The sequence below is a fragment of the Triticum dicoccoides genome, chromosome 2A (assembly GCF_002162155.2).
Source record: "Triticum dicoccoides isolate Atlit2015 ecotype Zavitan chromosome 2A, WEW_v2.0, whole genome shotgun sequence".
Taxonomy (NCBI): Eukaryota; Viridiplantae; Streptophyta; class Magnoliopsida; order Poales; family Poaceae; genus Triticum; species Triticum dicoccoides.
The window spans coordinates 70,169,260-70,182,235 of record NC_041382.1 but is presented as its reverse complement, the minus strand read 5'-3'; the positions used below and the strand labels follow the sequence as shown (position 1 = coordinate 70,182,235).

Below are 12,976 nucleotides of genomic sequence, written 5' to 3'. Positions count from 1 at the left end.
CCATCACCAAGTTAGTAGAACTTCGTGATGAACTATAATATGCAAGGGATAACGGAAACAACTCCCAAGCTCTTCGTGATGATGAAATCAATGAAGGTAGAAATCAAGAAAAACATCAAGTGTTGATGGTTGATAAGACCACTAGTTTCAAGAAAAGGGCAAAGGGAAGAAGGGGAACTTCAAGAAGAACGGCAAGCAAGTTGCTGCTCAAGTAAAGAAGCCCAAGTCTGGTCCTAAGCCTGAGACTAAGTGCTTCTACTGCAAAGGGACTGGTCACCGGAAACGGAATCACCCCAAGTGATTGGCGGATAAGAAGGATGGCAAAGTGAACATAAGTATATTTGATATACATGTTATTGATGTGTACTTTACTAGTGTTTATAGCAAACCCTAAGTATTTGATACTAGTTCAGTTGCTAAGATTAGTAACTCGAAACGGGAGTTGCAGAATAAACAGAGACTAGTTAAGGGTGAAGTGACGATGTGTGTTGGAAGTGGTTCCAAGATTGATATGATCATCATCGCACACTCCCTATAATTTCGGGATTAGTGTTGAAACTAAATAAGTGTTATTTGGTGAGCATGAATATGATTTGATCATGTTTATTGTAATACGGTTATTCGTTTAAGTAAAAGAATAAATTGTTGTTCTGTTTACATGAATAAAACTTTATATGGTTACACACCCAATGAAAATAGTTCATTGGATCTCGATCTTAGTGATACACATATTCATAATATTGAAACCAAAAGATGTAAAGTTAATAATGATAGTGCAACTTATTTATGGCACTGCCATTTAGGTCATATTGGTGTAAAGCGCATGAAGAAACTCCATGCTGATGGGATTTTGGAATCACTTGATTATGAATCACTTGATGCTTGCGAACCATGCCTTATGGGCAAGATGACTAAAACGCCGTTCTCCGGAACAATGAAGCAAGCAACAGATTTGTTGGAAATCATACATACCGATGTATGTGGTCCGATGAAAGGCTTACAGTAGGTATCATTATTTTCTGACCTTCACAAGATGATTTGAGCAGATATGGGGATATCTACTTGATGAAACATAAGTCTGAAATAATTGAAAGGTTCAAAGAATTTCAGAGTGAAGTGGAAAAATCATCGTAACAAGAAAAATAAAGTTTCTGCGATGTGATCACGGAGACGAATATTTGAGTTAAGAGTTTGGTCTTCAATTAAAACAATGTGGAATAGTTTCATAGCTCACGCCACCTGGAACACCACAATGTTATGGTGTGTCCGAACGTCGTAACCGCGCTTTATTGGATATGGTGCGATCTATGATGTCTTTTATTGATTTACCATTGTCGTTTTGGGGTTATGCATTAGAGACAGCTGCATTCACGTTAAAAGGGCACCATCTAAATCCGTTGAGACGACACTATATGAACTGTGGTTTAGCAAGAAACCCAAGTTGTCGTTTCTTAAAGTTTGGGGCTGCGATGCTTATGTGAAAAAGTTTCATCTTGATAAGCTCGAACCCAAATCGGAGAAGTGCGTCTTCATAGAATACCCAAAGGAAATTGTTGGGTACACCTTCTATCACAGATCCGGAGGCAAGATATTCGTTGCTAAAAATGGATCCTTTCTGGAGAAGGAGTTTCTCTCGAAAGAAGTGAGTGGGAGGAAAGTAGAACTTGATGAGGTAACTGTACCTGTTCCCTTATTGGAAAGTAGTTCATCACAGAAATCAGTTCCTGTGACAAATACACCAATTAGTGAGGAAGCTAATGATATTGATCATAAAACTTCAGATCAAGTTACTACAGAACCTCGTAGGTCTTCCAGAGTAAGATCTGCACCAGAGTGGTGTAGTAATCATGTTCTGGAAGTCATGTTACTAGACCATGATGAACCTACGAACTATGAGGAAGCGATGATGAGCCCAGATTCCGCGAGATGGCTTGAGGCCATAAAATCTGAGATATGATCCATGTATGACAACAAAGTATGGACTTTGATTGACGGAAGAGGGCGTCGGCGGCGGTAGATCACGGGGAAGAACACGACAGCGAGGGTTTTGCAAGGAGGATTTTGCGAGGCTGCAGTTGCTTATCTATCCTCCGTTGGTTACCACAACTCACAGATAGGTTCTTTGACAATTTCTGAATAAGAAAAACATATCAATTAATAAAAAGCCTCGCACATACTCTTGCAAATATATTTCTATTAAGTATAGATTTCTACACTATCAAAAGACACAGTACTACGCATTTGTACTAATTAAGCATGAATTCTACTAATAAGTATATATGGATTATCTACACTATTAATAGTTCCTTGGATTCTACACTAATAAGCATGTGATCAGACTTTACACTAAAGCATATCATCGACTAGATTCCACAAAGCATGTCATTGGACTCTACACTAAGCATATCATCGGATAATTTGCATTTGTAAAGTATAACAATAAAGCATATATATATATATCATCAAATTACTACAGTCAGTATAACATACCATTTCATGCCGATCGACCATAGTACTTGTCAGGCGGGTCACGAATGGCACCCCGACAAAGTCTTCACGTGGCGGAATTATGTCCCATAGGTTGCACACCTCCTCCTCGCCCAGGCTCATTCTTTGAGCTATGATGGCTTCATGAAGTGGGTTCTCATCATCTTCATCGAGTGGGTCCTCATTATCTTCATCATCTTCGTCATCTTCATCATCTTCGTCATCTTCATCATCTTCCACCAGGTTGATATAAATGACAGCCAACTTGGGTCTTTCTTCTCTGAAGGAGAAGCTGATCAACTCACCACCAGTAAGACGCATGCGGGCGAGGAAACGGGCCCATCCACCACCTCCAATCTGCGACATATTGCGTCCTTTCTCGACCTCCATAGTGTATGGCCCCCAGGAGTCTCAAATGTCACAGTGTCTCCTGTCAGTTTGTTGAATTTCAACCTCACATTGCATGGGACGATCTGTGTAAAAAAAGCAAAATGACATAATGCAGTAATGCCAACACTAAAAATAAAATAGTTGTTACATTTCATCTAATTTCTTACCGCCGCATGACGAAAACTCGGCTGGAAGTAGATGCCGAACAGGTTGCCAGTTGCAAGGCTGCTGGTGCACATTGACTTGCACAGTCGACATGGTGGTGGTGGTGGCACCATTTTCCTAAAGCAATATGAGCAAAGGATTAACGATCCACTTCACAGGAAAGAAAAACAGTAGCACGTGATATTTTTGGTTCTTCCGCGAGAAGCAATTTGATGGACAATCATAATCCTAAGATCTAATAACATATTAGATGACAAGGTACCACCTACCAAAGCATTTCGGTGGCACCTATTGCCGAAAAAACTTTTCACAAATATCTACCAAATCAGGGTACCACCTACCAAGATATTTCATCTAATTTGGCCCCTATTGCCTAAAATAATTGATTAAGAAAACAAGTAGCAAATTTAACTAAATTGGCACCTGCATTTTGCCAAAGAATAACTTATTACAGAAAAACAAAAGCATCTAGCTATTCATGTACAGAAAAAATAACAATAAAATGATGGATACTAAATCAACTAGCCTACTAAATCAACTAAATCAACTAGCCTACTAAATCAACTAGCATACTCAATCAACTAAATCAAAATGTTCTAAATCAACTAAATCAACTAGCCTACTAAATCAAAATATAGCAGGAAGGAGGGGTTGTGGATGGAGGAGGGAGGAGGGAGAAGGAGGGGCGACTCGAGGCCAACAACAGGAAGTTGATGCACAAAAACCGTTTCTCCTTTGGACTGGCGTATTCTTGCGTAATGCGGTTTTAGCAGGAGTAAGCGCATTCCCGTGAGAATACGCTTCCTGCGCAGTGTTACGGCTCCGCACCTTATCCTCAGAGCGAGGGCAGGCGTGTAATTTTCAGCACCAAATCCCCGCGCTTCTTTCTCACCGAGCTGCTCACAGGGGAGAGAGCTCCACACCGGACGGCGGCGGCGGAGGAACCTCCTCGGCGACGGCAGGCGGCGCTGGTCAGTCCATTATCCTCTCCATGCTCTCACTTCTCCCCCTCTCCCCTCCATGTGCGGCGTCCTTCCCTTCCCATGGCGCCCCGACCCCTTCTCGTCTCCCACGGCGCCCCGTTCCGCCCTCCCTCTCCGCTCCGCCGCGGCGCCCCTCTGGCCCTCCTCTGCTCCAACCCCTCAGCACGAACAGGGTCTCAGACTCTAACCTTTTCTCTCCTTTTCCAGGTTCATTCGATTTCACTGCAGCAGCAAACCAAGCCAAGAGAAGGTAACGCCAGTACCATGCGTTCTTTTCTCCATTTCCGCCATGAATTCTCCGTGTGTAGGTGCAGCCCGAGTGCTGCCACTATGAGTTATTAGTTCCCTGTGTTAACCTGTTCCTGTGCAGGGTGTATCCTGTTCCTGTTCCTGTGCATTGCGACACCCATTACTGACATCCAAGCATTTCTTCAGTGCAGTGAGGATTCTTTGCTCAAACAGCGAATTATCCATCTAGCATCTATCCATGGCGTCTCTTCTTCTCCCTCCTCAGTTCGCTTGCTCCCTGCCATATTACTGCATCAGGTGATCCCTCACTTCCCCGCTGTACTCCCCGCTGCATCTCTTCATCAGGGAAGGAGGTGTTTTTCCTTCTGACGAATCTGAATATGTCGCCATGGAAGTGGCGAGTTGTGGAAACATGATTACGTGAACATTGCAGATTTCTTTCAATCTTGTCTTGCATATATGGTGCTTCACTGGGAGACTGGGATTGCTGCCAACTTGTCTGCTGCATTTTCGGTTTATATTTTCATTCTCATGGTCAGCTTGTTAATCTTAGAAAAAGTAAGACGTTAACATCATCCACAAGTGTGATGTGTCATTCACCGACGATATCTTACCAACGCTGCCTAATCTGAAAAGGCTCAATTGGGTCCGTGTGACCAACATATTCATCTGTTTTAAATGATAACTACTTTATCCCTTTAACCATGAACATTGTCTAATTTGGTCACTCATCAGGGGTCAATTACATTATAAGCCCACCATCTGGGGAAAGAATATGACGAAGACTAAAATGGGGTTGCTTCACCGGAACGTGAGTTTCGTGTCAAAGAAGAGTTCTCAAGATGTAGAGGAAGGCTCAAGTGGTGAAGACAGTGATGCTGAAACCCCAAAGACCAAGAAAAAACCTGCGAAACGTGGAAGAAAGAAAGCCACCGTAGATGCATCAGAAGGGGAAACACAAGAAGCCCAAAGTGATACTGAAGATGCGTCCCCTGAAGAGCCTAAGATAGTTAAAAAGAGAGGTCGAAAGAAAGGTAACGTGCATATATTGCAGTCAAGAGTGCACTTCTTATTGTATATTGGTCAATGGGCTTTATGATTTTGGTAGATCACATCCCTTAGCAATTCAACTTCTCTCCTGTGTCGCAGCTGCTACTACTGCATCCTCTCCGGAGGAGGCTGACAAGCCAAAAGAACCAAAGAAGAGAGGCAGAAGAAAAGTTAAGGTGGCTGAACAATTAAGTGACGATGAAGGGGAAGATCAGAGCAAAGATCTGATGCCCTCTACTGAAATGGAAGTTCACAGCTCAGCCAATGATCTTGAAAGTAAAGTAGAGGCATTGTTATCACAAGATATTGAAGAGGTTGACAAATTAGTGCCTCTTGTCTGCTGCTTTGGACCAGCTAAGTACTCATTTATTCCTTCTGGAAGACCTGCTAAAAGGTTGGTGGATCGTGAGATTCATAGTAGAATGAAGGATATGTTTTGGTCTCCTGATGAATTTGTGAGGGCACCGGGAGGGTCGTCATCCAATGTTGCCCTTGCTCTAGCAGCTCTTGGAGGCCGGGTTGTGTTCATGGGAAAATTAGGCGATGATGAGTATGGTCAAAGTATGCTGTATCACTTAAATGTCAACGGAGTTCAAACTAGAGCAGTTAGTTTGGATCCTTCAGCGCCAACTGCCATGTCCTTAATGAAGGTGACCAGCAGAGGTAGCTTGAACACAAGCTGTGTTAAACCATGTGCAGAGGATTGTTTTCTGCAATCTGATATCAACCCAGATGTTCTAAAAGAGGTAAAGACAAGCCCATCAAAATAAATTTCCAATGACACCATATCCTACATTCTTGTTACTACTCCCTCTTATATTTCTTTACGGAGGGAGTACTTAATATGGTAATTTCTGATTGATGCTTAGTTAATGATCATAAAAATAGTCTCTATGTAATTCACCCGAGGAAGACTTTGTACCTTTATTTTTTAGACAGAAGATGCAGAAATATTTCCAGTTTGTTGCTTTTCAGCAGAGACTTTTGCTATGTTTTTTTATATGACTTGATGAAAATTAGAATTGCATAAAAAGTTAAAAACCTATGTAATAGTGAAGTGCTGACTGTCGCTCCATATACTGAAAACCAAACAGTGAGCACCTAATTGTTTTCCCCCAAATTAAAAGAGCATATCAAAAATTTATAGGGAATAACTAGTTCAAACTTCAGAGGCTAAAGGTCTCTGTGTAATATCCACTCTGATTTTAGGTAAATCAAGTAGTTATTATTTGTTTATTTTTAAAGTGGACGGATGCAGTATGTCTTAACAGAGATATGACCTTCTTATGCTTTTAATGCAGGCTAAGATGTTTTACTATAATTCGTCAGCTTTGCTAGAGCCGACTACACGGACATCATTGTTAAAAGCAATCGAGGTCTCCAAGAAATTTAGCGGGATAACATTCTTTGATCTTAATCTTCCAATGCCACTATGGTCATCTAGTAAGGAGACCAAATCACTCATCAAGGAGGCGTGGGAAGCTGCTGATATCATCGAAGTCACGAAGCAGGAACTTGAGTTCCTCTGTGGTATTAAACCATCTGAGAATTCTGACACAAAAGACGAGAAATCTGAATTCGCACACTACAGCCCAGAAGTTGTTATGAAGTTATGGCATGGCAATCTGAAGGTCCTCTTTGTGACCAACGGGACCTCGAAGATACACTACTACACAGAAAAACACAATGGCTCGGTTCGTGGGACGGAAGATGCGCCGATTACTCCTTTCACCAGTGAAATGTCACAGTCAGGAGACACCATTGCTGCAGGTACCAAATATGATACATTTTTTTCTCTTGACTTGTGCAGAATATGGCACTAATTTCACATCATCGAGAATACATTAGAAATTGTTAGCACAATACTCGATACTTCCTATTTTTACTGTGTGGATAGGGTATGCATTGCTCATTTGTTATAGCACTATTTTTTTTGTCTTTATAAATCTGGATATCAACATGGGAAAGTAGTGGCTGCACCCACTTTCGGTGCACCCACGGTGCACCCATGCAAGAAAACATATCAAAACATTTAAAAAAAATCTGAAACTTCGTGAAAATGATCATCAACAAATATTATGAGGGCTTGCAAAGTTTGGTGGTCAAATAACATTCGAGAAGCGCTCTATAAAAAAGACAAAATTGCAAAATCTGCTCAAACAGTGCACGTACATTTTGACTAATTTTCAGTGATTTTGTCTTTTTTGTAGAGAGCTCCTCGAATGTTATTTGACCACCAAATTTTGCAAGCCCCCATAACATTTGTTGATGATCATTTTCACGAAGTTTCAGATTTTTTCGAAATGTTTTGATATGTTTTCTTGCGTGGGTGCACCGTGGGTGCACCGAAAGTGGGTGTAGAAGAACCACTCTCTATCAACATATGGTTGCTGACATGATTAATGATGATTCATCTTTTATGTGTTTTTGTAATACTCCTGATGTTTGAGTGAACTAAATACAGTTGAGGTGACAAGATGTGTATATTGCCTTTTTTGTTTCAGCCCTGATGAATATGCTGTCGATCAACCCTCACCTGGTGAGGGACAAGGTCTACCTGCACAAGACAGCGAAGCACGCCATCAAATGCGGCGTCATTGATCAGTGGCTGGCCGCGCGGGAGCGGGGATTCCTTCCCAGAGGGATAGCAGAACCAAGCAGCGAACATGAGGAAGCAAGATTCATCACGGAGAGGGAATACCGTACCATCCCCGACGCCATGCAACCCGCGAACCCATCGGGCAGCGAGCTCGCGCATGTCGAGTGAACGGAAGAATGTGTAGGAAGGAAGCCGACATCTGTGCACTATGCAGTGTTTACGTGCTCTTAGTGGGAGCTGGTGTTGAGAAGGATTAGCTTAAACCTGCAGTTTCTAGCCTAGGTTTGTTACAGTGTTCAGGAAGGTTAGTTTTAGACCTGCAGCTGAGGTTAGTATGTTTTTCTTTTTCAGATAGAAGAAACACTAGTAGGACGTTGATGAGGTCTGAGGTTTCCATGGTAGCTGCTGCTGCCCCTGTACTAGTGTTGAAAGCCCTGTGGGTTCATTGTCCTAATACTAATAATATCATATGAAATGCATGTGTCGATCAGGTGCCTGCTGTTCAAATCAAAGTTTGTGCTAGCTTAGTTGTTGTTGGTTGTGTTATGCCTAACTTGGCAAGTATTTGTCAACTGGAACGTCGGAAATGTTATTGCAAAGCTCTTATCTGTTATCTATCATTCAGGCCTGTCACCTCCGCATTCCTTTCATATATGATGATGATCATTCCAAAATCCCAAACCATTACTCGCGTCAAAGTGGAATCGAGACAAGTTCAGTTTGCACACACATGTACATATATACGTACTATATAACAACAGAATATGCACATTCTGGTGTTATCTATCCTGCATATTCTGCAATGCATTGTGTGCCAGAGCTGTGCGTTGAAAGAACGGAACTACATACACCACATTTTCAAGACCCGAGTGCTGAAACAAAATCAAAGTGATGCACACACACTTTTGTCTGTTCGTCCTACTTCATAGCCTACTTCATAGCTCATGCCGGATAATTCTTACCTCACTCAGTAGTAACGAACAGAGTGGTAACAAAGAAACAGTGATAATTAAGCTTCCACCAAAAGCATAGACATACTTAGTACTCCCTCCGTCTCATAATATAAGACGTTTTTTGACACTGCATTATGGATGGAGGGAGTACAACATATACAGCGCACACACATCTTTGGATATAGCATGTTCAACCAGGAACACACGGAATCAACGAGGCACAATGGACCAGGTGACCTTCACCAGCACACAATGGACCAAGTGACCTTCACCAGCATCTTATAGTTGCCGCAAGTGATTTTCTCTTCATCATAGTTGCCGCGCTTTGGAGTAAACTCAACGGTGCCAACACCACTGGTAGCAGCAGCAACGGTCAACAGGAGCGTCTCATCAATAGAGACACTGACCACACGGCGCGCTGTTTGCAGGATCCCACCCTCACCAGCTGTTAGCATCCCAGCAAGTTCGCTATCATGTAGCACAATGTCACATGGAAAGCTGCTAGTGCGAGCGACGATTTTCCCATGGAAATCAACAGGTCCCTCGAGGATCCTCGCCTCAACGGTGCCCTCCACCGCATTCCTTACAAACGTGTAGTTCAAATCCAATGTGCTGTGCATGCTGACAAGTTTTTCGGTTTGAACCTGGTATTTCGGTGGATATGAGAGTCTTTTGATGCCATTAATCTCCATTAAGCCTTTGCTAACTCTCTCGTCCTTCACCTTTCTACCATTCACATCCTTGACCTTCAGATCAACTTCAAAGATTATTGAATCACATATCATCAGTCCCCTCTTCGGGCCAGTCAAAACCAACACATCATTCTGCAAAGGAAGTTTGATTAAACACGGTGTTTATTTAGCTCTGTTTCAATGATAAAAGAAGGTTATCAGAATAGATTAATTGCAGTAGCATCCCGATTACTGCTAGAATTAATTGTAGTATTGGTGGTATTTAAAATCAACACTAATTGTATTGGGACTAGTCTTCTTAGATAGTACTTGGTAAAATGTGAACAATTAATATAGCCGTCTACCAGGTTCATTATTAAAATAGGAGTAATATACAAAACATAAAACCATCTTTTTTCTGAAAAATACATATCAAAGAATGAATGGTGTTCCTGCATGAATAAATTCGTATAACATGATGCAAACCACAAGCAGCAACGAAGAGTTATTCACTTGACGAGTAACATGGTTGTGTGCTTCTGTGGCCACGAGGAATGAGGAAACAAGTGCATATATGTCGCAATTACACTTGGGGTAAAACTGGGGAAAAAAAGCTGTTGGATTTACCAATCGGGGTTAGAAACAATAATACCTTGGAGCTGATGTTCTGGCAATCGTCCTTGGCACGCTGGAATAAATAGATGCGTTGGCGATCAAGACTGTCCCTGGCCATGATGGTGCCGTAGACATTGAGCGGGTATCCATAGTCGGAGGAAGAGATCCTGACCGAGACAATATTTGCCGAGTTTCAGAACAGGAACCCCCCCTCTGGGAAGACCCTGTTAGTATTGTGCATCGCACCAACAGGTGCTGCCAAAAGAAGAGGAAGAATAAATTATGAATGAGGAACGAGGAATGAATCAAACTAGTCCTCAAAATTAGTTGTCCATCTACTCAGCAGTATCTACTAGCAGAGCTAGCACTAGTCAGTTAGGCAAAACATCATATAGCAATGGAGCATCATTCATATTCAGTTAGGGTTAGGCAAAACATGGACTATGTATGCACATATAAGGGGCGATTTGCATTTAAATTCAGATCAGACACACAGCTAGAAATAGGTTGCCAAACTAAAAAACAAAACTACCCACTGTCGAAAGATGGGAAGGGAAAAGGGGGCGTACACTCCATGTCGAGGTCGAGCGTGGAGTGCTGGAAGCGGGTGTAGACGTAATCGCCTTCCTTGGGGTCGTAGTCGCTGAACCTTGGGTCCAGAGGGTTCGCCCCCTTGTCTTCCTGCTCTTCCTGCTGCTGCTGCTGCTTCTTCCGAGCCCGCGCTCTCGCCCTCCCCTCCTCTCTCGCCGTGGAAGAGGAATAAGAAGAACCGCCGCCGCCGCCGCCGCCGGCCATGGAAGGAGGAATCGAGCTAGGGCTTGGGGCTCCCAGAGGATTGGATCGACTTCTTTTTTTTTTTCTGGGAAAAAGGATTGGGTCTAGTGTGGAAGTGGGGAGCGACCCGACCCGACCCCGGGCGCCCCTATTTGCCGCGTGAGGCGCCCCCAGTCGCGACACCGCCGCGCACCCTATTGGGCGGCCCATGAGCGGGCGGGGCGCTCCCTGTTTTCATTTTCGTTCTTATTAATTTTCCTTTTTTAATTTTCTGTTTTTGTTTTATTCTAAGTTAAAAAAATTCGGGACTAAAACAAGTTATAAAACTTTCAAAAATTACGAATTGTTATAAACAGTTATTGAAATCAAAAAATGTTCACAATTTAAAAAAAATGAACATATTTTAATTTTAACAAAAAACTATTTTTGATGATCACATTTTTATGAGAATATTTTACTAAATGATGAACAATCTTCTATATTTGATGAACAAAATTTTAATTCAATGAACATTTTTTGAGCTTGATGAACAAATTTTGTATTAAAGATCATTTTTTTTTAAAAACGATGAACACATTTTGAATTTTATGAACCTTTTTTGAAAATATAATTAAAAAATTTAAATTCAATGAACAAACTTTCCATTTGATGAACATTTTTTGAAAACAGTGAACAAAAGTTGAATTTGATGAACATTTTACTAGATCAATGAACAAATTTTGATTTTTTATGAAGAAAAAATTAAAGTTGATGAACATTTTTTGAATTGTTGCACTTTTTTACATGGTTGAACATTTTTTGAATTCGATGAACAAGAGAATAATTTGAACAGAAGAAATGCAAAAAAGTGATAAAGTAAAGAAGAAGAAAATAGAAAAAGAAAAAGGAAAATATAAAAGAAAAAGAAAAAGGGAACCTAAAAGGAAAAAAGAAAGAAAAAAGAAAGAAAAAAAGAAAACAAAGAAAAAAATAGAAAACAAAAAAGAAAAAAAAAAAAGAAAAACCGGTAGAAAAAACGTAAAAAACAAAAAAAATGGGAAGGTTGTAGATACCTTCCCAAAACCGGTGGGGATTAAACCGCAAATGGGCCAATAGGTGCATACGCCGGATCGGGGGCTCTAGGGGTGCGCGCTACATCACTCCAGCGCGACCTACGTAGGAGCTCCCTCAACCCCTCCCCCCCATATATCGCCGCTCCACATCGGTTGTGAGCGAGCACTACTAGGGAAAACCTTATAGGTAGAGGTTTAACAATAGCGCGAGTCAGAGGCACACGCTACTGCTACTTTACAGTAGTGCGGGTCAAGGTACACGCTACTGCTGTCTATTTAACAGTAGCACGTGAGTGCCAAACATCGCTGATGCTAAGTGGTCCCCACCATACTCACCAGGCTACGTACAGTAGCAGCGCAGCTTAAAAGACACACGCTACTGCTAAATAGATATCATTAGCGCAGGGTATAGACCCGCCGCTGCAACTACGGTTGCACTGTGCCACCTGATGGGCCCTACTTAGCAGCAGCGTGGGCCACAGACCCCGCGCTACTGCTACTGCACTTAGCAGTAGCGCCGGACATGAACTCGCGCTGCTACTAAAGTGCAACAGCCACCTCCCCCCTCCTCTCTCCCTCACTTGCTTCCCCCCATTACTACTAGCTAGCTTTGTTCTCTTTTCCTTCTCATATCTCTCTCCTTTATTGCCCCCTCCACCATCTCCATTAATGCACCCCTTTCTCTTTTCCTCATTTTTCTCTCCTCCCTCCATTCGTTAGAGCCATCTCCTTTTCCAACTAGCAAGATCTACCCATTTAATGAAGGGACTTATCTACCTCCCCAACTAGATCTATCCATTTAATGAAGTAAAGCCATCTTGGTCCACTTTCGATCCCTAGAGGTGTGTAGCGACACCGACCTCATCACCGTGCTCGATCTCTCTCGAGATAGGTGAGTAAAAAATTGTGCTTTGCAAGAATGGAAATGTGTGTGTGTGTGTGTGTGTGCACGCACGCGATATGATAGAAATTGTGCATGTGGCATGAG

At 42.1% G+C, this 12,976-nt stretch overlaps 1 protein-coding gene and 1 pseudogene across 3 annotated transcripts; one reads left to right on the top strand and one right to left on the bottom strand.

Moving 5' to 3' along the window:
* Positions 1 to 3,912: 3,912 nt before the first annotated feature.
* LOC119353331 (fructokinase-like 2, chloroplastic) lies at positions 3,913 to 8,413 on the top strand. Of its 3 annotated transcripts, none has more exons than XM_037619929.1 (7): positions 3,913 to 4,013; positions 4,233 to 4,275; positions 4,466 to 4,571; positions 5,010 to 5,308; positions 5,424 to 6,070; positions 6,626 to 7,094; positions 7,829 to 8,413. In XM_037619929.1, exons 3-7 carry the CDS (start codon positions 4,513 to 4,515, stop codon positions 8,089 to 8,091), a joined length of 1,737 nt encoding a protein of 578 aa, XP_037475826.1. In that variant the 5' UTR covers positions 3,913 to 4,013; positions 4,233 to 4,275; positions 4,466 to 4,512; the 3' UTR covers positions 8,092 to 8,413. The 3 variants fall into 3 exon arrangements, with proteins under 3 accessions (XP_037475826.1, XP_037475825.1, XP_037475827.1); XM_037619928.1 differs by having other exon boundaries at positions 4,461 to 4,571; XM_037619930.1 differs by lacking the exon at positions 7,829 to 8,413 and adding an exon at positions 7,535 to 7,692 and having other exon boundaries at positions 4,461 to 4,571.
* A 377-nt stretch (positions 8,414 to 8,790) lies between these two features.
* Positions 8,791 to 11,046, bottom strand: LOC119353330 (annotated as a pseudogene).
* Positions 11,047 to 12,976: the final 1,930 nt, after the last annotated feature.

Bases quoted from the DNA above. Each gene is read 5' to 3' on its own strand.
- LOC119353331 (XM_037619929.1), top strand. From the start codon at position 4,513: ATGGCGTCTCTTCTTCTCCCTCCTCAGTTCGCTTGCTCCCTGCCATAT. The intron at 4,572-5,009 runs GTGATCCCTCAC...GTCACTCATCAG, and splicing joins CTGCCATATTACTGCATCAG to GGGTCAATTACATTATAAGC. The intron at 6,071-6,625 runs GTAAAGACAAGC...CTTTTAATGCAG, and splicing joins ACCCAGATGTTCTAAAAGAG to GCTAAGATGTTTTACTATAA.